Genomic DNA, 26681 nt, shown 5'->3' on the forward strand with positions numbered 1-26681 from the left:
CCTCTGTAATGTTGGGGCATCCAACTTTAGCCTACAGGCCTAGTATATCTGATGGACTTTCCTGTGAAGCAGGGAATTCTGAAGCACTGTCCTACCTTGTCTTGGCAAAGTCTGGCAGTCATCATTCTTGTGTCCTGTTGGTCTAGTTTGGACAGTAACTGTCAGTAATTGAGATAAGGGCAGTCTCTTTGCCCACATGGCTAGCTTTTGCCATAAAGAAAACAAACTCCATATGGGGTTTCTTTGATATCCATCATCCTCTTTGAAGTAATTGGTGCTGCCAGGAACAGATGTGTCTCACTGTCGAGAAAAGTCTAAGTTCTTAAACATATTAAATGCCATATTCTGTAGGTCTTTGAAGTGTTTTAGGACCATCTATCTATTTGAAATATATCTCTGTATGACCTTGAAAACATATCTAACATGACTATAAGTTTGACTGTTATAGATGACCTTTAATCTGTATTTCTTAATTATATATTACTTTTTTTTTTTTTGACAGCTTGTAGGAACTTTATTTTCCTTCCACTTTTTTTCCCTTTGCTCAGGTGTCTGCAGAGGAGCTCAGGACCACTCAGTGGTGGCTCCAACCCACTCGGTGGCCTGCGCTGTAGGAGCTGCTGACCAGTCCTCAGTGGCTGGCTGGGCACTCCAGTCTTCAGTAGGGAACTGCTGGATGGGTACAGAGGGCACCTGTACACCCTCAGACCAGTCTGCCACCTCTGGCTGAGCAGCAGTGAACTCAGGAGCTGGTGCAGTCCATTCACCCTGGAATTCCTCCTTGGTCACAGCCTTCTCGGCAGCAGCCTGTTCCTCCTTCTCAATCTCCTCTGGGTCTCTGTAGAAGTAAAGATCAGACATAACTTCCCATGGGTGCTCACGGGAGATAGTGCCACGCATGCGGAGTACTTCCCGGGCCAGCATCTACCACATCAGACCCACTGAGTGCGCTCCCTTATTGTTGCATGGGATGGCAATGTCCACGTAGCACAGAGGAGAGTCTGTGTTACACAGCTCAATGGTGGGCAGGTTGACATAAGATGCCTCTTTGAGGGGCTGGTGGTCAGCTCTGGGATCAGTCACCACTAGAAGCCGTGGCTCCCTGAAGACTGCTTGGATCTGGTTGGTGAGGGTCCCAGGGGTGAAGCGGCCAGCAATTGGAGAGGCTCCAGTGGCGGCAGCAAACTTCAGCACAGCTAGCTGCCCAGTGTTCCTGGAGGAGGTGACGCTGACATCAGCAGGGTTCCCAATGGCAACAATAGCACGGGCTGCAAGCCACAGCTTCTCCAGGTCCTCTTCAGGTTTATGACATAGATACCATTACTTTTTCTTCTGTCGATGTACTGCTCCATCTGAAAGTCAAGGTTGGTGCCACCTAAGTGGGTTCCTGCAGCAAGGAATTTGAGGACATCCTCCTCCTTCATCTGCAGGACATCAAGGGCTCCTGACATTGTGTAAGTTTCCCTTTAAGTTACGACGGGAATCAAGAACAATGCCATATGGACCCGTCCCAGAGTAGCGCGGAAAGCTATATATTACATTTTTAAATGAGTTGTATAAGCACAATTTCCTAAACAAGACTAGAAACATAATATAACATAACAGAAATAATTTTAAATTTCTATCAATAAACCAAAATCCATACCGATGTGCTATGGGATATCTTTCTGTATGCTGTGAATACATGTTGCTCTCATTGGTTGATAAATAAAACTGTTTGGCCAATGGTGAAGCAGAATAAGGTTAGGTGGTACATTCAAACTGAGGATGGAGAGGAGGAAGGATAGAGTCAGAGGAGATGCCAGCCCACCACTGAAGGAGCAACAAGATGCCAGCATACTGTTAACACCAAGACCATGTGGCAACATATAGATGAATAGAAATGGGTTAATTTAAGATGAAAGAGCTAGCTAGCAAGCAGCCTGAGTCATAGGTCATACAGTTTGTGATTAACATACGCCTCTGTGTGATTACTTGGGACTGAGTGGCTGTGGGACCAGGCGGGACACAGGAAAACTTCTGTCTACATGTGGGAGACACAGGAAAACTTCCAACTACACCAATGTAAAATATTTTGAGATTAACAGTTGTTTTTTTGGATCAAAGTAGATTCAATAATCTACCCTTTTGTCCTATTTCTCTATTCCCCCCTTTTTCTTTTTAGCATGAGATCCCTGAATCTAATTTCCTTTGTTTATTTTTCTTTCTTGACCATTATCAATAACAATTTGTAAGCAACCCTCCTTTAAATGATAATAAACTTCCATAACTCATGTTTTGGGAATGTGGCAGTAGTTCTCTAGACTATTTTCAGTTAATTGGGGGCACTGGTAATCTTTGAGGGACCCTGGGAAAATTTAGGATAAGAGTTAAGTCTTGGCTGGAGTAGTCTGTGAGGCTGGATCATCTCAGTCAGCAGCCTTGAAGCTGTTCTGGATGCAGAACTCAGAGGAAACTGTATCAGAGGCATTTTGAAATGCTGGATCATCTGGGCCACCCATTTTCATTGGTATCTGATCCCCTTCTCTGAAAACACATAAATTTTTAAGGGTAACATAGATATCTATATTAATAGAATTTGTATAGACTGTGCATTATACATAAGTTAGCCAAAGATGATTTATCCTGCCTTGCTATAGGCCAGACAGCTTTATTATTAGTCAATGAGAGTAATACATATTCACAGCATACAGAAGGATCATCCCACATCTAGTGACTACAGCATAACAGGGTCTTGGCGGCTGTGCATATACATGGGGGCTGAATGTTGTTCTGCAAAGACATTTAAATAACGTTTTGGACAAAGAGCAAGAATTTGATAGGATTTTACTCATAAAGAGGCAAACTCTAAACTCACCTCATATCCAGTGTCAAGAAAACAAAGGCGTTACGACAGCTTTGTATGACACAGACAGACCTCCTGCCACCAGCCATGCCTGGCAGGGGAAGTGACAGACTCCGGACTCGTCAGGGATCTTGTGGCAGCTTGGTAGCCAGAGGTGAGCACCCACAGTTCAGAGTAGAAACACCAGCCTGCCGAAGCCCGTGCACCTCTCCTGCAGAGCCTGGATGAGGCCCGCTGGTCCTAGGGGCCCGTCCATGTCACAAACAGTGTAGGATGCATGTATTCATGTATGGGACCTACACTGCCCTTCAGACCTAGAAGAGCACAGCAGGTGCTTGGTAGCTGAGGCACTGGAGATGGACAAAGAGGTGTGTGTGGGGAGGTGGCTCCTTGGAGACTAGCCTCTGTGTCTTGAATGCTTGGTTTTTTATTTGACAAAGGAAAGTGTTTTCTAAAGTCCTCTGACCCCTCTCAGCAGCCACAGGGTTGGAACACCATTGGGGATGGGATCACAATGGGAAGCTGTGACAATGCAGGACTTCAAGAAAGCAAAGACCCTCTGGACAGAAAGGAGGACAAACCCTGGGTCTCTGTCAGAGGTGGACACTGGCAAAGGCCCTGGATAGGGGGCGGGGGTGAGAGCTGAGATAATGGTGGTGTTGGGAGCCACAGGGTAGGTGGGAATATAGCCTCATTCTATTAGCCATTGTGTCATATAGCACAAACTTTGGGTGTGCTAAGAGCCTGCAGGGGGAGGTTGGGAAGCTGTGTCGAGGTGGGGACCCAGTGACAGAGCCCTCAAGGGGGGCCAGGCCTCCTCTAGAGTCTCTGTGCTTTCCTTCAGCGGGGCCTCAGCTGTACCAACACCTCAGCTGTACCAACACCTCCGCTGTGCCAACAGGCAGTAGCAGATGAGGGTTGACTCTGGCATCCTGAAGGAGGATAGCAACCCGGAGGAGGAGTGTGTGTGTGTGTGTGTGTGTGTGTGTGTGTGTGTGTGTGTACATGCTGTCCCTGCCAGGAGAGTGCCCTTGGGGCCCCCTTGGGGCCACTCCACAGGATACTAGACAAGACCATTGGAAGCTGGGCCAGGTGACGTGAATGAGTGGATTAGCAGAAAGCAAACTGTCTATCAGAGGTCGGCAGTGAACAATTGTCACAGGGCAAAGCCTGGGTACACCTGGGTGATGCCCAGGAGCTTGGCTTCCCCTAGTTCCACCAGGGCTGAGGCCGGGTGGCCTACCCAGCTGGGGTGGGGGGTGCAGCAGAAACAAGGTGGAATGAGAGCGTATGGGGATTGCCACAGCTCTTGGGAGGAAAGGGAAAGAAGACATTTCTTTCTCATGCCCATAGAAGAGGCTGGCCCCATGATTTGATGCAGAGTGACTGGGCAGTACATGTGTTTGCACGTCCCAGGGACCACAAGGGCCCTTGAGGAGGCTCATCTTTCCACAGTCAGCGTTGGAAACTCCCTTCATGGCAGTGGATGGGCCTACCTCCAGAGAAAGTCAAGGACTGGGCCACTGCTGGGACACACACAGTTGTAGACAGTTGGTCAGTGCTTGCCTATAACACATGATGCCCTGGGCTCAGTCTCCAGGGCAACATAAACTAGGGGTGATCATATAGGATTGTATGTAGAGGCAGGAAGTTTAATATCGTTCTTAGCTACATATAGAGCTTGTGGCTAGCCTGGACTATGTAAGACACTGTCCAAAAAAGAAAAGAAAATAAAAAAAAAGCTAGCAATCCAGCACAGTGGGATGGAAGTCTCCACCTGATAGACCACTTCTGAAGGGTCCATGCAGTCGCTGGGCATGAGAACTAACTGGCTTCTCCCAGCAAGGGGATCCCCTAATGTGAGGCCCCCTGTCACTATTAAACTCTACCAGTATCCTCATCCTAGACACACCAGTGTCCACCCGGAAGTTCTGCAGGTCCCTGGGGCCCAGTGTGTGGGACTTGGGGGTCCCCCTGCTTGTAAGGCTGGCCAGAGGACAGGCTCATCGGCTCATTTTGGTGGTAAGGTGACCAGAGACCTCAAGCCATGGAGACTGCTTCACTTTCAGAAAGGTCAGTGTGTGGAGGGGCTCTAATAGAGCAGGGCATGAGGACAGGTGAGGCTAAGATTCAGAGAAGGCAAGGAGAAGCAGGCCCAGCTGATCCCGTCGAGGACCTGGGACAGTAGACAGGACTGGCTTGTGGGTTGGTGGCAGCTGGCCTTGATGCGGGAGTGTATTAATTGGAACTCAGAGTCCTAGTGATAAGGAGATGGTTTCCTCAGCAGCTCAGGAGGCCCAGGTCATGGTGGGGCTCCTACCAGGCCTTCAGGGCTCTGTAGCAAGGCAGGTAAAAGCTGGGCTGGGGTGGACAGGAGCCTCTGTTGTTTGACTCAGGGAGACTTCAATAACCTTTATAGTAAACAGGAATGGTTGAATGAGCACTCCATCTTCCAGGGAGGAGTTCAGGTCTGATTTCGCCTTTGACCACGAGACTGGCCTTTGAGAGCCGACTGGAGACACACACATACACACACACACACACACACACACACACACACACACACACACACACAAATGGAGGACATTTTCATCCAGGATTCTTCAAGAGGAACCAGGCTGAGAGAGAGGCCCACTGTTTACTTAAGAAATCTCCCAGTGAAATGTTTGGGTGGGGCAAAGCTGTGGCGAGCTTTGAGAGCATTCCAATGCAACTTCTCTTAGATTATTTTTTTAAACTACTCTTTTGAGCTGGGCATTGAAGGGACATTAGCTCGCTGGGACACGTGGCTCCAGCAGGCCTTGTCTTCCTCCCAATTCCCTCTGCTTGCTAATGATTACATTCCTGAAGCTAGCCCCCAAGGTCCATTCCCTTATTTGGCCACTTTCTCCTCCCGAGGCTGATCACCAAGGCCCAACTATCAAAGAATTAAAGTCCAGCAATCAGAAAGCCCCTTTGGTTTGCCTAATTAACACGCCCAGTTAAAACATCCCACCGCATCCCAGCCCATTCCAACACAGACCTCTGCTTTTCTCTTCTTGAGAAAGACACCTGCAAGGTCATTTGCTGCTGTTTTTCTGCCTGAGTCAGAAAGTGGCCACTTTAACTTTCCCTCCTCACTTAATAAAAGATCTCTCTGTGAAAACAGATGTTTGGGTGGGGTTTGTGCCTCATCCAGGGTCCGAGAGGGAGTCCTGTGTGTGAGTCTCCTTCAGGCATAGGGCACACACCTTTAATCCCAGCACTTGGTGAGTTTGAGGCTAGACTGATCTACAGAGTGAGTTCCAAGCCAGCCAGAGACAGACAGTGAGATCCTGTCTTAAAAATACCACCACCACCACCAACAACAACAGCAACAACAACAACAAACCCTACTTTTTGGTTTGGTGTGTGTAGCCCAGAGGTCTATGTTAGATATTGTTGGTTGCTTTTCTGTTGCTGTGACAGAACACCACTGCCAAAGCAACTCATAGATGGAAGAGTTTATTTGGGCTTATGGTTCCAGAGGGATAAGAGTTCACCATGGCCATGGAGGTCAGAGCAGGAGAGCAAAGAGAGCAAACCAAAAGGAGGCAAGACTATATACTCTCAAAGCCCGCCCCAAGTGACATACTTCCCCCAGCTAAGCCACACCTCCTAAGCCTCCAAGCAACAGCGACACCCACTGGGGACCAAGTGTTTAAATGCCTGAGCCTGTGAGGGACTTCTCATTCAAACACCACGAACGTCTTATGTGATTGCTCTCTGCATTATTTTTGTCTCAACTGTAGTGGGTAGCCATTCCAGCTTTGATCTGGAAGTTCCAACCCCCATTGAGGCTTTGGTAACTGTCACGCCTACAAGGCAGGGCCCAGAGAGGACCCTGAAGACCCGAGATCCGGATGGGTGAGCTCTCTTGGTTCCTGGACCCTGGACGCTGGAGGTAGATCGAGCAGAGTTCTCCAGAGAACACTGCCGGACTGCGCAAAACCTTGTCCAGACCCTGTTACCTATCCCTTCACTGGTAGGTTACCTCACAAAATTACCCTCCCTTTTAACTACGTGGAGTGGCCTTAATAATTTTACCAATACACAACTGTTTTTATTTTTATTTTTTTAAATGTGTGTGAGCATGCATGGGCTTCTGTCTGTGCATGTGTGCGTGCATGTGTTTGTGTGTGCCTGTGTGTGTGGACAACTTTTGGGAGTCCTTTCCTTCCTCTAGCGCACGAGTTCTGGGGATTGAACTCACGTTGTCAGGACGTCTATTTTAGTCTATCATTTAACCTGGAGGTTTTGAGTGGGCAAGACAGCTGCGCAGTACGCCCCAAGGAGCCTCTTGTCTCCTTTCCCCCGGTGCCATGACTCCCCAGCATTGGATCTTATGTGGGTTCTGGGAACAGAACTCAGGTCCTCATGCTTGGGTGGCAGCATATAAGCTATCTCCCCCAGCCCAATTCTCTTAAGATTTTTGCCGATCCTTCCCTGCCTGGTGGACTCAGTGGTCAAGAACAGAGATCTTGAGTTGAAGTGAGGCTGGGGTCCTCATGTCACAAATAAGCTTGATGAGCCGGGCGGTGGTGGCGCACGCCTTTAATCCCAGCACTCGGGAGGCAGAGCCAGGCGGATCTCTGTGAGTTCAAGGCCAGCCTGGGCTACCAAGTGAGTTCCAGGAAAGGCGCAAAGCTACACAGAGAAACCCTGTCTTGAAAAACCAAAAAAAAAAAAAAAAAAAAAGAAAAAAAAATAAGCTTGATGAAAGGCCCCAGTCAGTGACTAGGATTCCTTCTTCTGCCAGTTACCAGTTCCTGCAGGTTCCTGCAGGATGGCTAGGGTTCCTTGTGACTCTCTGCTTCCCTTATAGGAAACCAGTGGGGAGGACTCAGTCTCTCCAGGCCCCAGGACAGAACCAATGCTCAGCAGCAACAGGTCCCTGCCTGCTGTTCAGGGTCAAGATGGTTAAATAATCAGATCAGAGGGGAATGGGTTGTGTACCTTTGAAGGGGTTAGTGGTTCTTATTAGTCAATAGTATCAGTGGTGGGGCTGGGAGATGCTCAGTGGGTAAGTGTTTGCCATGTGAGTGTGAGGGCCTGAGTTCATATACCCAGAACCCAAGTCAAGACTGGACACTTAGTATCTGTAATCCTGGCACTTCTACCAGGATATGGGAAGCTGAAACAGGAGAATCCCCCAAAGCTTGCAGGCTAGATTGCCTGGTGTAGGCAGAGGAAAACCAACAGAAAGATTCTGTGTCAAACAAGTTGGAAAGTGAAGACTGACCCCTGGGGTTGTCCCAACCTTCACATGTGCATGGTGGCATTCCTGTATCCTCATTCCCACATACATACTATCAATAGCATGATGAGAACCAGAGAGTGTGGGCATTCCTGTACCATCATTCCCACATACACAGTATCGATAGTATGATGAGAACCAGAGAGTGTGTGGGCATTCCCACGTACACAGTATCAATAGTATGAAGAGAACCAGAGAGTGTGTGGGCATTCCTGTACCCTCATTCCCACATACACAGTATCAATAGTATAGTATGATGAGAACCAGAGTGTGTGGGCATTTCCACATACACAGTATCAATAGTATGATGAGAACCAGAGAGTATGTAGGCTCCAGTTAACAAACACATGAGAGGCAGAGAAATAGTGTTTGGGCCTGAAGACATTTATGGGACAAGGATCCTGCCTATGGGCTATGCTTGGGGGGCATGGCAGTTGGGTTGAATGTTACAGCAGAATGCCATGTTAGTAGACATATGTGCAAGTGTTTAGGGGTAGAGGGGTCTGATGATTATAACCTATCTTTAGATATTTCAGAAAGAGTGTGCTTGTGTCTGTAAAAGATGGAAAAACGGAACACTGAGCAAACAGTGTGATAAAGTACTACTTCACTGAACTCTGAGTTTGCCGTGGCCTCGATATAATTGGGGTGTCCCCTAAGGCTCCATGTATGGATTAATCCACAGTGGGAAGTAGTAAGAGGGTAAGGACTCTCTGAATATGGTGTTCAGAGGTGGGCCACTTGGGTAATGATCAGGATTAGAGATCATGAGGGTAAAGTCCCGTGAATAAGTCCTTCAGCTTTTTTAGAGGACACATATACATGTGCTTCTCCCACTGTACGTGTGCCTGTTGTGTGCACCTGCAAATGTGTGTGCATGCACTTGGGGAGCCCAGCTGTCAGTCCTCAGGTGCCCTCCACCTTGTCGTTTTGAGCCAGGATCTCTCCGTGGGCTGGAACTCACCGAGTACGCTAGGCCGGCTGGGTCTGTGACTCTCCCTTCAGCACTGGGATTTCAAGCATGCCACCACGTCTGGCTTTTGTTTCGGATCCTCCCAATGGTGAGGCAAGTGCTTTAGCAGCTGAACCATTTCTCCAGCCTTTCATGGTGGTTTATCCAGGGTTTCACCATGCAGCTCAGGCTGGCCTAGAACCCGTGATCTTCCTGCCCTTCCTGCTTCCACGAGGACATGGGAGGGCCTCACGCTTGCCTCACCTGTCTCTCTCGTCACTGGGGGCAACCTGCCTCAGGCAGAAAGGGCTCTGCCAGCAAGGCTGCCACAAGCAGCCCTGCTAATGTGCATCAAAACTGTGCGCCAACAGCGAACGCTGTTTCTTTTTGCTAGATTGCCGACAGGTGTCACCACGCCTGGCAAACCTTTGTTGTCTGTAACTCAGGCATGGTGCTGAGTTACCCGCAACAGATAAGGAACAAACACAGAGCTGATGGTCTCTGAGAACAGTTCTCACTCCTTCACATGAAATCTTTTCTTTACAAAACATTTTTTTTTTTCAAATGTACATTGGTGGTCTGCCTGTATGTATATCTGTGTGTCAGATACCCTGGAACTGGAATCACAGACAGTTTTGAGTTGCCATGTGGTTGCTGGGAATTGAACCTAGGTCCTTCGGAAGAACAGCCAGTGCTCTCAACCACTGAGCCATCTTGCCAGTCCCTGAAGTCTTTTCTATTAACTTGTGCTTTCTTATAACGAAGAGGAAGCTTAGTTTTGTTGAGACAGGGTTTTACACCATTGACTTCCGACTTGCTGTCACCAAGAATGACCTTGGACGGATTCTCCTGCCTCCACCTCCTGAGTGCTGGTAATCAAACCCAGGCTTCCTGCATCATGCGAGACAAATACTCTGCCAACTGAGTATCTGGGCCATCGTTCCCTTTGCTGTTTGAAACATTTCCAAGTTAACGCCGAGCAGAGGAAGTCACGACAGATGGTACTGACATTGCTGTTGGTGACAGCCCCCCCCTTCACCTGCCTACATGCTGTGATAAATGATGTTTCTACCTTTGTGGTTTGTTTTTACCAGCACCCACTTGGGGCTAGGTCACCTGCACCCCTGCCAACCTCCTATGATGCTGGCAGTTGCCATGCCTGGGAGGGATTAGCACAGACCACAGCACACGGGGACCTTTTCAGGGTTTATTTCATCTGCTAATGTTCATTCTCCACCTAGACAAAGACAATTAGAAGACAACCAGTTGCTTTTCCGCCATCAATTCATTGCTCTGTATGAATAACCCAAAGATTCCTTCTCAACACTTTTTATTTTTTAATAAGAAGCTATAAATAAATAAAGCTTTAAAGCTCCCGGGTTCAAGTGAAACAGTTCCAGTTCAGACGCGGTGCCTGGACAGTTCTGTGGTCCCCGCTTCCCACTCACTCCAAGAGGGGGTGTCTGCAGGGCTGCAGGGTGCCTCGGGACTGAGTTATTAGCTTGCTGCCTTTGCATGGCCTCTCAGCCCCAGGGGTAGGCAGAGTCCTTGGAGCTGGAGGGGACGGGAAGCACCCTGTTCTGAGATGCTGAGTACCAGGAAGCTGTGCCCCAAAGCTGGTGGCCTGAGCCTTAGGCAGGGGTGGACAGTCAAGGGCCTGAGGATTCCTCAGCCTGGCGCTGGCCTGAGATGGGAGGGACATATTTTTCAAACGCAGCAGAGATAGAGAAGTGACCCGTGCTTCCGTGTGAGTCAGGATGGCGGGGCGTCAGTGAAAACATATTCTAGTATGTATAGAACAGATCCATGTTTGGGTCACACACACAGGAAGTTGTGAAGGGGGGCCATGTGGAGATGGGGTACTTCCTGACAGAAGCTGGCAACAACCAACATGACCTGTGAAAGACCCCAGGGTTCCCCAAATATGCCAAGCTCCTCTCAGAAGTATAACTGCTCTAAACTGAGTGTCTAAGCCAATCCCTTTCACAGTGGTCCTGACCGCCTAACTCATCTTGCTACCCAGTGTGATCATTCACCATGAAGGTGGCCCTGGACTGGGCCGGATGGTGCCTATCAGAACTCATCTTGCCTGTGGACCCCAAGGTCAAGGGCCTGGTGCCTGAGTGTAGACCCCATACCACACACGTGAAGATGAAGCCATTGCTCTGGGGCAGCCGCTACACCTGTCAACATCTGGAATATTGCTATGCTACATACGGCCCCCTACTCTTGTCTGTGGTAACCCAGCCCTTCTTAGCCTGAGTGTTGAGTGAAACGGAGACAGGGAGTAGGCCCTGTCCTACCTCAGGGTCAGCTCACAACCCTTGTCTGCATGCAAATGGGCTGAAAAAGTCACGACACCTCCACTAAGTGGTGGGCCCGCCAGGGCCTCCTAGGGAACACAAGGGATAGGGCACTGGGCAAGTGCTTAAAAACATACGCAACATGGCTTCTAGTGGGGACACTGGCTGGCCCACAGGGCTGCTGGGAATAGCTTGGTCAGACTTTGAAGGGTCGGAAGATGCAGAGAGAGAGCCAGGGCGGGGAGGGTTGTGCATACATACAGGCCCCAGAAAGGACATTCAGAGCTGTTCCTTCCAACCTTAGCTGAGGATGGGAAAGTCCCCATCCTGGCCATTCAGTATCAGCTCAGGTTGGTGTGGCCCTGTATCCCAGCCAAGGGATGCTTTTATGCATGGGACTGAAGAATTGCTGGTATGGTGGGAATATAGTGGCACATGAGCCCTTGTAAAAATGTCCCAGTGACAGGGCTAGGGGCAGTGGGGGATCAGAAAGCACAGGGACTGGTGGGGGGACTCTTGGTGTCCATCCCTTTCCTGCCTGAGCCTGGCTCCTCAAAGCCAGGATGGACTGTGGATTTTGATCATGGCCCAGAGAGTGCAGTAGCCAGGTGCCAGACTTGGCATCCTCTCTGCCGTAGCTGGGGCTGACCCTGACCTTGAAAGCAGCTATGATGGGTAAGGAGGGGGGACTCCAGGTCTGAGGACACCTCAGAGATTCGCTTGTGTTCTCAGGGAAAAGGCTCCTCGAGATTCTGGGTTATTAGGGTCCCCAGAGGCCAAGGAGCTTTAGATGAACTATTAGGAGCTAGTCATATGTTCCTAGAGGGGCTGGTCATTGGGGCCAGTGCGTGCATAGTAGGTGTGGGACTCCCGGCTGAGCAGACATGTCCCCTCGAGAGTCTTTTTCAAATCTTCAGTTTTAAGTGTGACACGGGGGCCAGGAGAGCAGGGAGGCCACCTGTCCCAGAGGTCCTACCCCGCCCATCAAGGTCTAGGGTAATCTACCAGCACGCTTCCCTCGACACCAATCAGCGAGAACTGTTGGCCCCACTTCTTTCCCCATTAAATCTTGCCCGTCACTCTCTGCCCCTGCCACCACTACCACTTCTCGATGATATGGCTCATGTAGTCCTCGGTGGGCACGCGGCCTGGCTCTTCCGGGTCCTCCCGCGGCAGCGCCTCCTTGGAGCGATGCAGGAGGCGCTCTTCCCGATTGCGCAGGCGCTGCTCCCTGCGCTCCAGCTGTCTCTTGTACTGGTACCGCTGCTGGAAGAGGTCCTTGGCATAGTCATACAGCTGCATGTCCAGGTCGTTGAGCTCCTCGATGTGCCGGATAGTGTCCTCATCCACCTCCACACCGCCCGCCCGGGTGCTGTTGTACTGCATGAAGGGCCGGATGAACTTGAGGTTGAACGTCCGCTCAAAGAGGTACTGCGTCTTGCGCTGGAACTCGGTGAGGCCGAAGAAGGCCATGCCGCGCAGGTTCTTCTTGGCGCTCTCCAGCAGCAGCTGGGCCCGCTTGCTCTCGGGGATGAAGGACAGGTTGTAGCAGCCCACCAGGCTGAGGTCGGCCAGCATGCGCACCTGCCGGTTGTTGGCCAGGTTGTAGGGGCAATCCATGAACTCCTGCAGCGTGCACCCTGACCAGTCTGTGCCCTCGTAGCAGGGCGGCAGCTCCTCTGGGGTTGGCGTGCGCCCGTCACACATGTGCAGTGAGGTCTTCCACGTGGCTCCACGCTGTACATGTCGCCACTCACTCAGGTAGCGGGATACTGGGTCTCGCAGCAGAGTGATGTAGTAGAACTTCCTACAAGGAGAAAGTGGGGGAGAGATCAGTACAGCGAGAGGAAGAGGGGAGGAAAGGGCTATGTCTGCTATGACGATTGTGGCGCTTCAGCACGGACCCCTGGCCAAGTGACACCGGCCGATTCCAGCTGCAGCACAAGCTCTCAGCTCTACCACTCATTTCTGAGTAGAAAACCCTGGGGTCTGAGGCAGGAACTTGCCAAGGGCATGCCTTCCAAGTGGGACCTCAGAATGATGCCGTGTAGTGCCTGGCCTCCGCTCCCTCTTGCCCCAGGCCCCAGCAGGTGCTCTGCTGACACATCTTAGTGAGGGAGTGAGGAGGTCCCGGCAGCTGCCACCAAACACCCTGAAAGCCACAGGAGTGATAGTTCTGACAAAAGAGGGCTGGCCCAGTACGATATGTAAAGACTGCAGAGGAAGGCCCTACAGCAGCTCTTAGTCCTCCACCGTCCTGTGCTCTGGAGCCCCCATGGGCTGATAGACTTCCAGGCCATGTCCTGGAAGGCTGCGAGGACGGAAAGCATCCTGGAGGCATGGGCTGCACAAGCCACAGGAAGGAGGGGAGGACTGTTTCTCTCAGTGGGTCAGACGGTGGCCGCACCCCTCAAAGGCTGGAACTGAATGAGGCCCGTCTGGCCTGTGCCTGGGCCCTATATACCTTGTTGACATGCTGTGTGGTGGCCTCTGCCCTTTGCAAGCCTTCTGTGTCCTTGGTGTCAGATGCCCATCAGTACCGAACCGATGGCAGTTCCAGGGTCAGGCCATGGCTCATCGACAGGCCTGCCTTCTTCCTGGATGAGTCCTGTGCAGCTGGAGAGCCAGCAGCCCCCAGGTCTAAGTTTCCTCACCCCGAGAATCTCCCATGACCCATCCCATGGCTCATGTCACCCTGAACAAGTTCCACCATCCTCTCTAGGGTCCCGTAAAGCGCAATACTTCCTATCTGCATGACCACTGTACGGATTGGCCTCAGAGCCCAGGCTTTCCCACAGACTACAGTAACAATGTTTATCAGGTTTTCAGAAATAAAAATCCTGGGGTTAGAGAGATGGATCAGCGGTTATAAGTATTTGCTGTTCTTCTACAGAACCCAAGTTCAGTCCCCAGTACTCCCGGTTAGGTGGCTCACAATGGCCAGTAACCCACTCTAGGGGTTCTGAGATCCTTTTCTGGCTTTCTCAGTTACCTCCACACAGGTACATACATACCAAGACACCGGCATACACATAAATAACAAAATAAATCTTAAAAGAAATCTCCAGAAACTATCTTTAGTAATGGGTGTTTATGCTGAAATCATTATAAATGATATCAAAAACACGGTAGTGAGATGGTATACTTAGAAATTCAAGGCTAGAGCTGGTGTGTTTTGGGATGGAGGCCCCAGGGTGTATACAGAGGCCCTAGGACACCATCCTTCTGGGATGCCCTCAGGGCGGCAAGGTACAGGTCTTCACTACTGTGAGCTATTTCTCAGACTCGATGCAAGTTCTTATGCGCCCCAAACACTTCAGGAAAAAGAAAAGGAAATTGAGGGGCAAGAGAGATGGCTCAGTGGTTAAGAACACTTGCTGTTCTTGCAGAGGGCCTGATCAGTTCCCAGCGGCCATGTCCTGGCTCACAACCATCTGTAACTCCAGCTCCAGAGGTTGTGATACCCTCTTCTGATATCAGTGGGCACCCACACATAAATACAATCTTTATTTAAAAAGAAAACAGAAGTTTGAGGCCAGTCAGGTCTACAGAGAGAGAGTTCCAGGACAGTCAGAACTGTCACACAGAAAAACCTTGAAAAACCAAAAAAACCAAAAAAAAAAAAAAAAAAGTGTGTGTGTGTGTGTGGGAGGGGGCTGAAGAGATGCTTCAGTGGTTATGAGCATGTACTGTCCTCCAGAGGACTTGAATTCAGTTCCAACCAACCACAACAGGTCGCTCACAACCGCCTCTTGTCTCTGGTCTCCAACACACACACACACACACACACCCCACTTGCTCTCTTGAAAGGAACCACATGTCCTCTTGAGTCCCAGCATCTGGAGATGGTTGGCTTTGTCACACGGAGAGCCTTGGGGATGTACACAGAAGCAGCTCTGCTTTCAGGGATTCCCCCGCAAACTGTGCTCTCTCAGGGTGGCTGGCCACTTTGTGCTGCTGTGAGCACAGTGTAGACCATGGTCCCAACCTATAAGGTGTCCATGGTACACTGACCTCGAGTGCACATCTCTGGATACATACTCCATATAGGGACAAGTCTAGGGCTCACGGCAGTCAGCAGAATGGGGCCCATGGTGGTCATCTGAGTGATGGGGAGGTAGGAGGCCTGTCCATACCTGTGGCCACAACCATGCAGCCCAGCCGGACCCCCAGGCGGTAACTGGCAGCGATAATGTGTGGAGCCCTCTTGGGACAACACTCTGCAGTAAAGGGCTGCAATCGATGTCTCCAGGCCATGTCCTGCTTCTTATCTCCTTGGAATTCCGGGAAAGCTGGTCTGTTTCTACCAGTCTAGGTCATTCTAGGCTGCTGACATTGCCGGGGGCCATGGGAGGGGGTGGGTGGGTGAGGGGCAGGAAGACTGTGAAACTGCTCCTCTCTTCCCTTGCAGCCATGCCCATACCATGCTGGGTGAACCATCATTGCAAAGTGCGTTCAGTGCCGTCTCAACCAGAGGGGTGGCGAACCTGGGCCGAGGGGTGGGGGAGCTGAGGGTGGCCTAGGGCTCGGTTCTCATGTCACCTCCTCTAGCCCCCACACTGCCAGCTTCCTGGTGCCACCTGGGATCTGGTGGGGGTGATTGCTGGTGGGATTGAAGGAAAAAAACGGGAAACAGCAAGCTTTAACATTAGTACGACTGACAAGCTTACTTAGGAAATATTAGGGGTCACCGGAATAAGAGCACAGAAGAGGAACCCAGCCTCTGATCTGGGACCACAGTTAAAGCCACCCTGCTGCCTTCTGCTTGTGTGAACCTGTTTGCCCCCTTCCTCTTTTCCGGGAAGCAGTATCTTCTCCCTGGAGCAGTGACCACCACCCATACCTGCTCAGACAGCAAGCTCTTCTTTTAACTAGAAACCTGCAAGTCTCAGCTTCGGCAAAAACTCACTTAGCTCTGGGAAAAATCACCTCCAGAAAAATCATGAGGGAGGCCACCCTCAGGTGGTCACTTAGACTAGATTATGACAATGCCTGTCTCTGCATAGACCACGAACTACTTCTGACCCAGGCCGGGTCTCTTTAAGCAACAACAGCTAGAGGTGAGCGCTAATTAGAGTTTTTGCCCTTATCTCCAAGGACGGAATTTCTCACTGGGGAAGGGTGAGCTCCCTTAACAGGATCTGGGGTCAGAGCCACCGTGTGAGGCTACCCCCCAGCCTCTACAGAAATACCTGATGATGGACATATGGTGGCAGTACCTGGCCTGAGAGCAGCCATGTTGACACCTGTCCACAGAGGGGTTGTCAAGGACTCGGGAGGAACACTGGCTCCAAACTAGTACTTCCGAGTTCTCTCTGGCCTGGGCAGGCAGGACCAACGATGCCTGGTGGGAGGTGGCAGTCCCTGGGCCTCGGGCAGCACTCCCAAACTTCTTAGAAGACTATGGACATATGGTTTTGGCTACAGAAGGGCCTATGGTGAAGACCAGAGGCCAAGGCAAGGCCAGACCAGAGTGTCTTCCTGGTTTGCAGGAAACAGGAAACCAGGAGGGCTGGGAGACGACTCAGAGAGTAAAGTGCTTGCTGTGCCATCGTGAGGAGTCAAGTCGGGGTCCCCAGCATCCACATTAAAAAGCCATGCATGGCGGCATACGTCTATAATCCCAGCACTGGGGTTCTAGGGGAACGGGGCTTGGTGGGTAAAGTTGTTCTCTGACCTCTCCACATGTCCTCTGGTGCACACACACACACACACACACACACACACACACACACACACACCTGTGAGTCGAGGTGCTGGGGAGATGGCTAGCAGCACTAGTTTGAGGACCTAAGCTCAGACCCTAAAATACAGACACAAAGCTGGCCGCAGCAGCATGTACCTGTAACCTCAGCGCAGGGAAGCCTGAGAGATGAGGATCACTGGGGGGACTGGCTAGCCTGGTCTATCTGAACTGGTGAGCTCCAGGTTTAGGGCAACCCTGTTTCAAAAAAAAAAGGAATGGAGAGTGACTGGACACCTGTTACCAACTTTCCCATGCAAACCACAGGAGGCCTTCGTCTGGGGCTGCGCCCCTGCACCAGACCCAGCTACCCCACTAAAAATCACAGTGGAGCATCCGAAGAAATCGGAAAGTGAACAAATTCTCCAAGCAGGCCTGGTCAATGGGCATGATAAAAAGTTTCCAGAGGTTGGAGATGTGGCTCGGTGGATAAACTCCTTGCTATGTAAGCCCGAGGACTTTGGATCACCACAAAGAAAAGTCCTAGGCCAGGCCACCAGCACTTGAGAGATGGATGCGGGAGATCCCTGAGGTAGGCTGGCCAGCTAAGTCAGCTAATCCATGAGCTCTGGGTTCAACTGAGAGACTTTGTCTGAGCAGATGAGGGAGGAGAGCAATGAAGATAGATACCTGATGCTAACTTGAGGCTTCCACACACATGTGCACACAAGAACGTGCGCACACACACAAAACAAACAAACACAAACAAACAAAAACAAGGTTCCCTTTGCCTTAATCTTTGAAGAAAAGTAACCCAAAGGGGATCGTTCAAAGCCAGCCTCAGTTACATGGCAAGTTTGAGGCCAGCCAGGGGTTATGTAAGAGCGACTCCAGGGTTAGAGTCAGCATGATACCTCCTGCTGGCCCTGTGGGGAGAGAGCAAACCAGGATCTGACCCCAAATTAACTCAGGTGACTCTCACAATACTTATAAATGATTGGGAACTGGTTTCAGAGTCAGGGGACTGGCCTGCCAGAGCCAAGTCCTCTACTGACAACCATGAGGAATAAAAACCCCAACATAGCCTAAATCTAATTACAAGAACTGGATGAGGCTGGGAGAAATCGGAGAAAGGGGGAAGTGAATTGGGTAACAGCTCAGGGGAAAACCCACTATTTTTATATTCGGAATGGATATTGAAATCTTGACTCAGACTTCAATGTGCTTGCCATCATGTCTTATTTACATATAAATCCCAGAACCACTAACCCAGCCGATCCAGTAGCAGGAAGCAACGAGCTCCTCTCTTTATAGACTGCCCTCCAACCCTGTAACTTCTCTAATTAGTATAATCCTGCTTCTCTTATCTATAGATAAGGTAAATTCCTTGTTGACAATTTAAGATAGTCTCTAGCCCAGACTGGCCTCAAACTCCCTATGTCGCTAAGGATGGCCTTGAACCGACTTCCCCCCTTCCCCTCCAAGTGTTGGAATGCATCACCACATCTGGTTTTACGGTGCTGGGCACTGAACCCAGGGCCTTGTGCATGCCAGGCAAGTACTTTATCAACCGAGCCACACCCCAAGCCTTCTGCCAGTTTTCAAGATAAAGATGCTCTCAGTTCTTAGGTTGGTAGACATACTTTCAGCAGCTACCCATCCCTACTGTCTTTATCTGGCAACTGAGAGAGCTCACCCAGGACCAATCCTTTATTGAAGTGTCTGCAACAGCTCAATGAACATGTGGCTTCAGAGATTTGCCAGTCTCAAGAGCTTTACTTTAGTGGAAGACAGTGCTTCCCTGCCCACCCCCCAACCCCGTACCTGTTCCTCCTGTGGACCACACTGCTAGCTGGAGGGGGCTTCACGGTCCCTCTTGTTTCAGGGTATTGATTTAACCCACACTTGTGCCTGCATCTATCTACCTGTGGTCATATGTTGTGTACCCTAATAAACTTGCCTGAGGATCAGAGGACAGAGCCAGCCACTAGATTAGACACAGAGGTCAGGCAGAGGTGGCACACACCTTTAATCCTATCACTTGGGAGGCAGAGATCCATCTGGAGCTCTGTGAGTCCAAGGCCACAATGGAAGAGTCAGGCAGTGGTGGCGCACACCTTCAATCCCAGTACTGGGAAGCACACACGCCTTTAACCCCAGGAAATGACGTCTCGGCAGAGAAAGGTACATAAGTTGTGAGGAAACAGGAACTCACTCTCTTTAAATTGAGGATGTCCTAGCGGTAAGAACTAGTGGCTGGCTGTTCTGCTTCTCTCATCTTTCAGCTTTCTGATATCTGGCTCTTTTATGAAACGACCATCTAAGATTCAAACAACATCTGGAGCCCAACCAACCAACCAATTAACCTAGCTAACTGGCTTCAGGCTCGTAGCAAGTCCAGAGCCTGGATGGAGGAGGGACAGGATGCTGTGGCTTAGTGAGGAGCTTAGGCTAGGTAATTCTACCTCCCAAACAGTGCTTACCCTGTAGAGGGGTGTGGCGATGCCCCTTGTGATGGTTAATATCAGCACCCGATTTGGCAGAATCTAGAATCACCGAAGAGACATGCCTCTGGGCATGGCGGTGGCAGCATGGCAGGGATGGGGGGTGGGGGGTCCTAGATTAGATTAACTGAGGTGAGAAGAGCCTCAGCAACTGTAGGTGGTACCAGATGATAAACACGGGGAGGAAAGACGGAGCACCTGCATCATCTCTGCCTCCTGACTGAAGATGCACAGTGACCAGGAGCCCTGTACCGCATCACAACGCATTCTGTCATGATGAACCCCGACCTGAAAAAGATCCTCCCCTCTTATGCTTTCGTCATGTCATTGAGAAAAGCAGCTAAGGTAACAAAACCCTGGGGAGATATGAAACAGGAAGACACCAATGAGCCACAGAGCAGACTCCTGCAGCCCGTAACACACATACACACACACACACACACACACACACACACACACACACACACACACACGGCCACTGGTGCACTGTGGCATGTCTGTACCTACTTACCAACACATACGCTGTTATGTTAAAAATGTTAAATAAATAAATAAAATGAAAGGCTGGGTCCCAGAGCTGGGGAAACAGAAACAAGTGGATCTCTGAGGTGTGATGGACCAGTCTAGCTAGTCTGCTTGCTGAGTTCCAGTCCAGTAAGAGACCCTGTCCCAAAAATCCAAGGTGGACACCACCTTAGGAATCATACCTGAGGTTGACTTCCGGCTTCTACCTTCTACATGCAGTGTACATGTGTACCCTTACACATATGAACATGAAACACACACACACACACACACACACACACACACACACACACACACACATTCTCGTCAGGGCACATTTCTTGCTGGCTTCTCCAAGGCTGAGGCCCTCTCTAAGACCACCCAGAGGTGTTTAAAGGTCAGGATATCAGCCATGGGTCCTAAAACTCAGACCCTGGAACAAAGGCAGCAGTTTTTACAAGTGCCAGCTCAGTTGTGCCCTGGATGGGAGTGAGTGAGGATGCTGCTACCCAGTCAGAAGGATGATACAATTTAGGGCTGTACAATTAAAAAAGGGTCTCACTGTGTAGCCCAGGCTGGCTGTAAAATGTCAGCGGTCCTCCTGCCCTGCCTCAGCTTCCTGAGTGTTGGCCTGGCCCAGTTCAGTTCTTAAACAAACATTACAGAACCACACTGGTTCCCACAGAAGCATTTATGGCGGCCTCTGCAGCAGCTCCCTAGCAGAGCAGTAACAACGAAGTGTGGCATGCTCTGAGACCAGGAGAGGATTACCCGGGTCACCGAGTGGTGAGGTATGTGTGAAGGCCTCTGAGGGTTCCCTTTAACCCTAACTGGTCTCTTCAGGGCCCGGGGACCCTTCATGAGGACAAAGACAAGGATAAAGTCAGATTCATATGGCTCTGTTTGTATGTACAGAGAGAGAAAGAGAAAATAAGTGTAAAAAAACCTAAGAAACCACGCTGGATTGATTGTGCCTGAGGAATGCTATCCATGAGCTGGCCCAGCAGTTTAGAGTGTTGACTGCTCTTGCAGAGAACCTGGGTTTGGTTTGCAGCACCCACATGGTGGCTCAAAACCACCTGTAACTCTAGTTCCAGGGGATCTGACTCCCTCTTCCGGCCTCTGGGGGCTCCTGCCTGCACGTGGTGCACATAAACTCACACACACACACACACACACACACACACACACACACACACACATAAATAAATTAATTAACAAATAACCCTTTAAGACACCTGACTCCAGTTCAGAAGGCCCAAGAAGGGCAATGTGAGGAATCCCCAGATACTCAGAACACTCAAGCATGGGGTCTCCTTCCCCAGGCCTGTTCTGACTACTGCCACCACCCCAGGCCCGTGGGGCATCACAGAGCAGGACAGGGACTCTCTGGGAGAAGCAAGCAGACCTTGTCTGCCCTAGGTCCTTGATAAGGAAGAGAACACCATGGAGGTTGCCAAAGCTGCAGAGCCCCCGACACAAAGTACCCTGGCCAGCGTCCTAACCACTGCCTGCCACCAGATCCCCAGGGGCCAGCTGCTTCCTAGTTAGAAAAATGAGGTGTGATTTTTGGCGTCAAGTCCCACTGTGGGGCAGAAGCCATGTGGGGTGGGCTGCCTTTTCCTTTCTCCAGGAGCAGAATGGGGCTTGTGGGCAAGGCTTCTTGAGACTGCGAGGCTGTGCTACTTCCCCTCCCGGAGGGCACAGCTGCAGGCTGGGGGGTAAAGGATCAAGTGGATGGCCGGGAGGGACAAGGGTTCATAGAGGCACAAGAGGGGGAACTAGCACCCGTGTCTGCAAGCGGACAGGTTCCCAGGGGCCTGCCCATCACCTCCTCGCTCCTGACCCTGTAATCAGGGCCAACTAGCCCTGCTTGGTGCTGGTGGGACACTCAGCCCATCAAGTTTGAGCTGCTGTTAGCAGCCAGGGAGAGGAGGCATGTGTGTTTTTCTCTCCAAATGCAGCATAGAAAATGCTGGTCTAAGGCTACCCCTCTGCTCACACCTAAAGAAAAGCAGTGGTTATTTCTATTGAGTCACTGATTTTGCTTCCAAAAATATCCCAGTTCAGGCTCAGGCCTCATGACGTCAGGGGTCAGGGGCTGTGTGGACAAAGGAAGAGGCAGACTCTGTTCACACCCTTCCTACCTATCCTTCCCATGAGCCCCCTTTGCCCTTGGGACATCCAGAGCATGGAATGCCCCAAACCAACAGCCCGTGTGGAACAGCAGAATCGAATCCTGTCTTGGGTGAGGACAAGGGCAGCTGAGCCCGAGATGGCCCTCTTTGGTGACCTGTGCAATCTGCTGAGGCAGCTAGCTGGAGAGATGGGAAATGAACACCCAGGGATGTGAGTAGCTAGCCCAACATAAATCACATGGACACTTCAAGAGCCCCAGCCTAAGCAGAATTCTTATAGATCGCAAAAAAGCCAATGTAGATATAGGGAGCTACGCTTGCTTGGACACTCAAGATGACAGCGTCTCAGGAGGTGATTTGCAGCTAAGTACGGTTGTGTGACTAAACCTGGCCATCAGGATGTCCCCAGGGACACTTCCGTGTTCTCTTCTCTTCCTGCTGGCTGGAGTGTACATGTGACTGCCAAGTATCTGCGGTCGTCTTGGACCCTAAGCAGACGCTCCACTTTCTAGACAGGTAGAGGACGAGCCTCTGGTGTTTCCATGGCTGCACTCTTACTGTGGCCAGCCTGTGTCTGGCTCCTTTGAAAGGGAGGGATGTTAACTTCCACCCTGTTTTGGTCCCTGAACCTAGGGCATCTCCTCAGAGCCGACACACTGAGGACCTTATGCAATGTGAGGGTAAGCTCCTGGATACAGGGCTCTAGAGCCCAGGGCATTAGGGTTTCGGCAATAATCACATAATTAATTTAGTGAGCTAGAAGAAGGCCAGGTAAATGTGTCCGCTTGGAATGTGTGCCTGGACAACTTGCTGTCCAAATCACAGCCTGGTGGCAGTACCTGTGACTCAGCTCTGAGCAAACAGACAACAAACAAATCCACCACAGGTCAATTCTGCTAAGGTCCATTAGCTGTAAGTCAGAGAGGGCCACGTGAAGGAAATTGAGTCAGCCCTGCAGGGAAAATGCAGCATCCCAGGTGAGTGACTTTAAACAGAAATTGGCACTGTCCTAAGAGCCAGGGCACACACCCTGGTCACCTTTGCCCATGTGTGGACTCTTGGACAGGTTCCCTCCACCCCGTCACACATATCCCCTTCTTACTATAGAATCCAAGCTGAGTGAGGACAGGAATCCTAATAGCTTCTTGGTAGGAAGAGAAGATGCTAGATATTTGGGACACATGGACACAGGGGGGCGGCGTGCCCCTGTGCCCCCAGAAAGGCAGATGCTATGAGCCCCACTCACTGACACTGTCCTGCCCCTTCCCAACGCGGCCATGAAGTCTAGCTACCAGGCAGGGGGCCACAAATCCAGGGCGGAAGTCTGAGTCCTGAGTCATCCCAGGATGCAGCAGCCACTGCTCAGCAAGGCATGCAGGTGTCTGAGCTCTAAGGCCCAACAGACCTCAGTGTCCAGGGGCGTCTCTAACACAGGAGAGAACACCTGCTGGTTTTTGGGGGATTTTTTTTTTTTTTTAAAGCATAGTCTCAAGGAACCCAGGGGGTGGCTTTAATCTCACTATGTAGCTGAGCATGACCTTGACCTTCCTGAACTTCTGACCTTCTCTCTTTCCCCTCCTGAGCGCTGGGATGAGAGGCAGGTGCTACTATATTTGCTTGATGTGCAGCTGGAAATTGACCCCAGGGCCTCACGCATGCTAGGCAAGCACCCTAGCAACTGAGTCATATCCCCAGCTCCCCTTAGCTCCACTTCCGGGTCACTTCTTTGGCAAAGACCTAGCTATTATCTTAAACCCAGGGCCCGGCTCCAGGCCTTCAGCTGTGGGATCCTGGGCAGGCCACCTGTGAAATGGGGACATGGTCCTCCCAGCTGTCCCCTACACAGCGATGGAGCAAAGCTAAGAATGTCCTGGTGCCTCCTGGTGACCGCCATCGGGACTGCCAGACGCACTGGAATCTGCTGGCAGCATGGGAAACTACAGGCTGGTCACTGCCACTAATGGCTTGGGCCCGGGGAAGGAGAGGCCCTGGAGTTTCTCTGCCCCTCAGGCTGGGCAGCTCCTACAGTGACAGTGGTCACAGACACCCTGGTGGCTCAAGGGTTACTGTGCAATTATACTGCTGGAAGCTTTACTGTCAGCTCAGAAGCAGGGGGAACCCACCCCCCTTCCTCCCCACCAATCCCCGCCACAAGGCAGCGCCTGGCCCAGGTCTCTAGAGTGAAGTGGTGGCCTTTAATGGCCACATTCACAGCTAGAACTGTGTGCAAGGGCTGCCAGTGGGGTCTCCTGGGCCTTACTCCTGTGATCGGTCAGCAGGGTGGACCCATGGCTGAGGTGCAGGTAATAATGTCTGTGCCAAGGAGGCCTCCACACTCTTGATAAAGTTTTGGGGATCCCCCGGCTGCTCCCTGGGCTCAGAGGCAACCCCTCCTGCAGATGCAGCTCTCGTAATGCACCTCCTAGGGCTGTGGGAAACATACATATGAAAAAGGCAGAAACAGACCTGCTGGTAAGAACCTCACTTTCTAGGCTGACAACAGGCGGAGGCCAGGGAAGGCTCTTTACTTACAGAAAACCTGGCCTGAATCAAGTTGGACATAGGCTGGGATCTGCCCCATCCCCACCCCTGAAACAGCCTTGCGACCTCATTCTGAATACTGGTCTCTCTCAGCCAGGTTCACAGCCATCCTTCCTGCTCAGCCTTGGCCTTACTGCCAAGAGACAGGCTGCTCGCCCTGGGCCTTCCTCCAGATTTCTACTGCTAAGCCTGCAGCTGGGTGTTTGGAGGATTCAGGGGTCCATGGCTCTGCATGCTTTGGGCCCCATGCCCAGGGCCTGATACTCAACCTCCACCTCTCCAGGGCCTCGCCTCGAGTCCTTCCCATCTGTCCCAGCCACACTTGGCTCTAGGTCTCTGCCATCTGCCTTGCATACCGCAGGTGCTCACCCAGCCTGCGCACTGTGGTCTCCCCTTCTTTTTGAGGCCTGGGTACGTCAGTGCCTACACCTTTCCCTTTAACTCGGAGTCCTAAGAGGTTTGACTTTCCTGGGTTATAGCCAGGACATAACGATGACAAGGCTAGACCTGCCCCTCCTCACTCGATCAAATTTAAAACCACAGCCCTTCTGACCATGGGTGCTTTGGCTAAGTGTGCTCCTGCCCTGCTCTGGGCTGGGCCTCAGTTCATTTGCATCAGCAAACCCAGGTCTGGTCTCCAGGAGGCACAAGCATCCCCCAAAACATGCACTGACAGGGTACCTACTGCTTACCCCGGTTAATCCACTCACCAGCTTCAGAACCTGGGCCACTCTCCTGAGAACACAGGCTCATCTGAACTTGGTTCACACTGTTTTCACACCCAGATGTGAGGCGGCAGGGCACGCACTGCACACCTACATTGTAGCATGGGGGTGGGTGGTACGTCAAAGGTCCTACCTGGGTAGGGCAGTCTGCCGAGGCCCAGGGCCTGTACAGCTCCTGTTTTCTATGCTTCTCTCTTTTGTGTGTGTATACATGAGTGTGCCCATGTACGCGTGCTGTGGAACACATGTGTGTGTGGGGGTCAGAGGACAAACTCAGGTGTAGGTTCTTGCCTTCAATTTTGGTTTGAGACAGACTTTCTTATTCTCTGTCCATGGCAGCCACCCTGGCCTGATGGGTGCTGGCTGGCCTCTCTCTGCAGGGTGCACGGGGGGGGGGGGGGGGGGGTGGCACTCAAGACTGTTTATCTTCTCCACCCCACCCCAATCTGCTGTGGGATGGTCTGTATGTCAAGTGTGTTGCTGATTGGTCAGTAAATAAATCACTGATTGGCCATTGGCTAGGCAGGAAGTATAGGTGGGACAAGGAAAAGAATTCTGGGAAGTGGAAGGCTGAGAGAGAGACACTGCCAGCCGCCACCATGACAAGCCGCATGTGAAGATCCCGGTAAGCCACGAGCCATGTGGCAAGGTATAGATTTATGGAAATGGATTAATTTAAGCTGTAAGAACAGTTAGCAAGAAGCCTGCCACGGCCATACAGTTTGTAACCAATATAAGTCTCTGTGTTTACTTGGTTGGGTCTGAGTGGCTGTGGGACTGGCGGGTGAGAGAGATTTGCCCTGACCGTGGGCCAGGCAGGAAAACTCTAGCTACACCAATCCCTGTAGTTCTGGCCTGGGGAGTGCACAGCGGAGCAAGAGGTCCCAGGCTAGACTGACAGGAAGGACCTCACTGGGCTAGCTGTCCTCCTACACGGCTTGGGGGGTGGGGGGAGACAATCACTCAGTTCCCAGGTCTCAGCACAGCTATCTGTTCAACAGGCTGACAGAAAACATACACTTCTAGGCCCACAAAGATTTGGTGGGGTGGTGTCTACTAAAGAGCGCTACTGGGATGGGGGGTGGGAGATAGGGGTGGGGGATGAGTTCAATCCCCAGAAGCCATGGAAAAAGCTGGGACTGGAATATATTTGTAATCTCGGTGTCAGTGAGATGGGAGAGCCCTCGAAGAAGCTCACTGGCCAGCTGGCT

At 51.2% G+C, this 26681-nt stretch overlaps 1 protein-coding gene and 1 pseudogene across 1 annotated transcript in view; both read right to left on the reverse strand.

Moving 5' to 3' along the window:
* Positions 1–492: 492 nt before the first annotated feature.
* Positions 493–1477, reverse strand: LOC131926606 (small ribosomal subunit protein uS2-like; annotated as a pseudogene).
* Positions 1478–10265: 8788 nt separating this feature from the next.
* The window catches only part of Hs6st1 (heparan sulfate 6-O-sulfotransferase 1), a 45108-nt gene continuing 28692 nt past the window's right edge, over positions 10266–26681 (reverse strand). The window contains 1 exon segment of the mRNA XM_059282271.1: positions 10266–13182. Coding sequence (XP_059138254.1) covers positions 12474–13182 — 709 coding nt within the window. The 3' untranslated portion in view covers positions 10266–12473.

Source organism: Peromyscus eremicus, chromosome 16_21 (genome assembly GCF_949786415.1).
Source record: "Peromyscus eremicus chromosome 16_21, PerEre_H2_v1, whole genome shotgun sequence".
NCBI lineage: Eukaryota > Metazoa > Chordata > Mammalia > Rodentia > Cricetidae > Peromyscus > Peromyscus eremicus.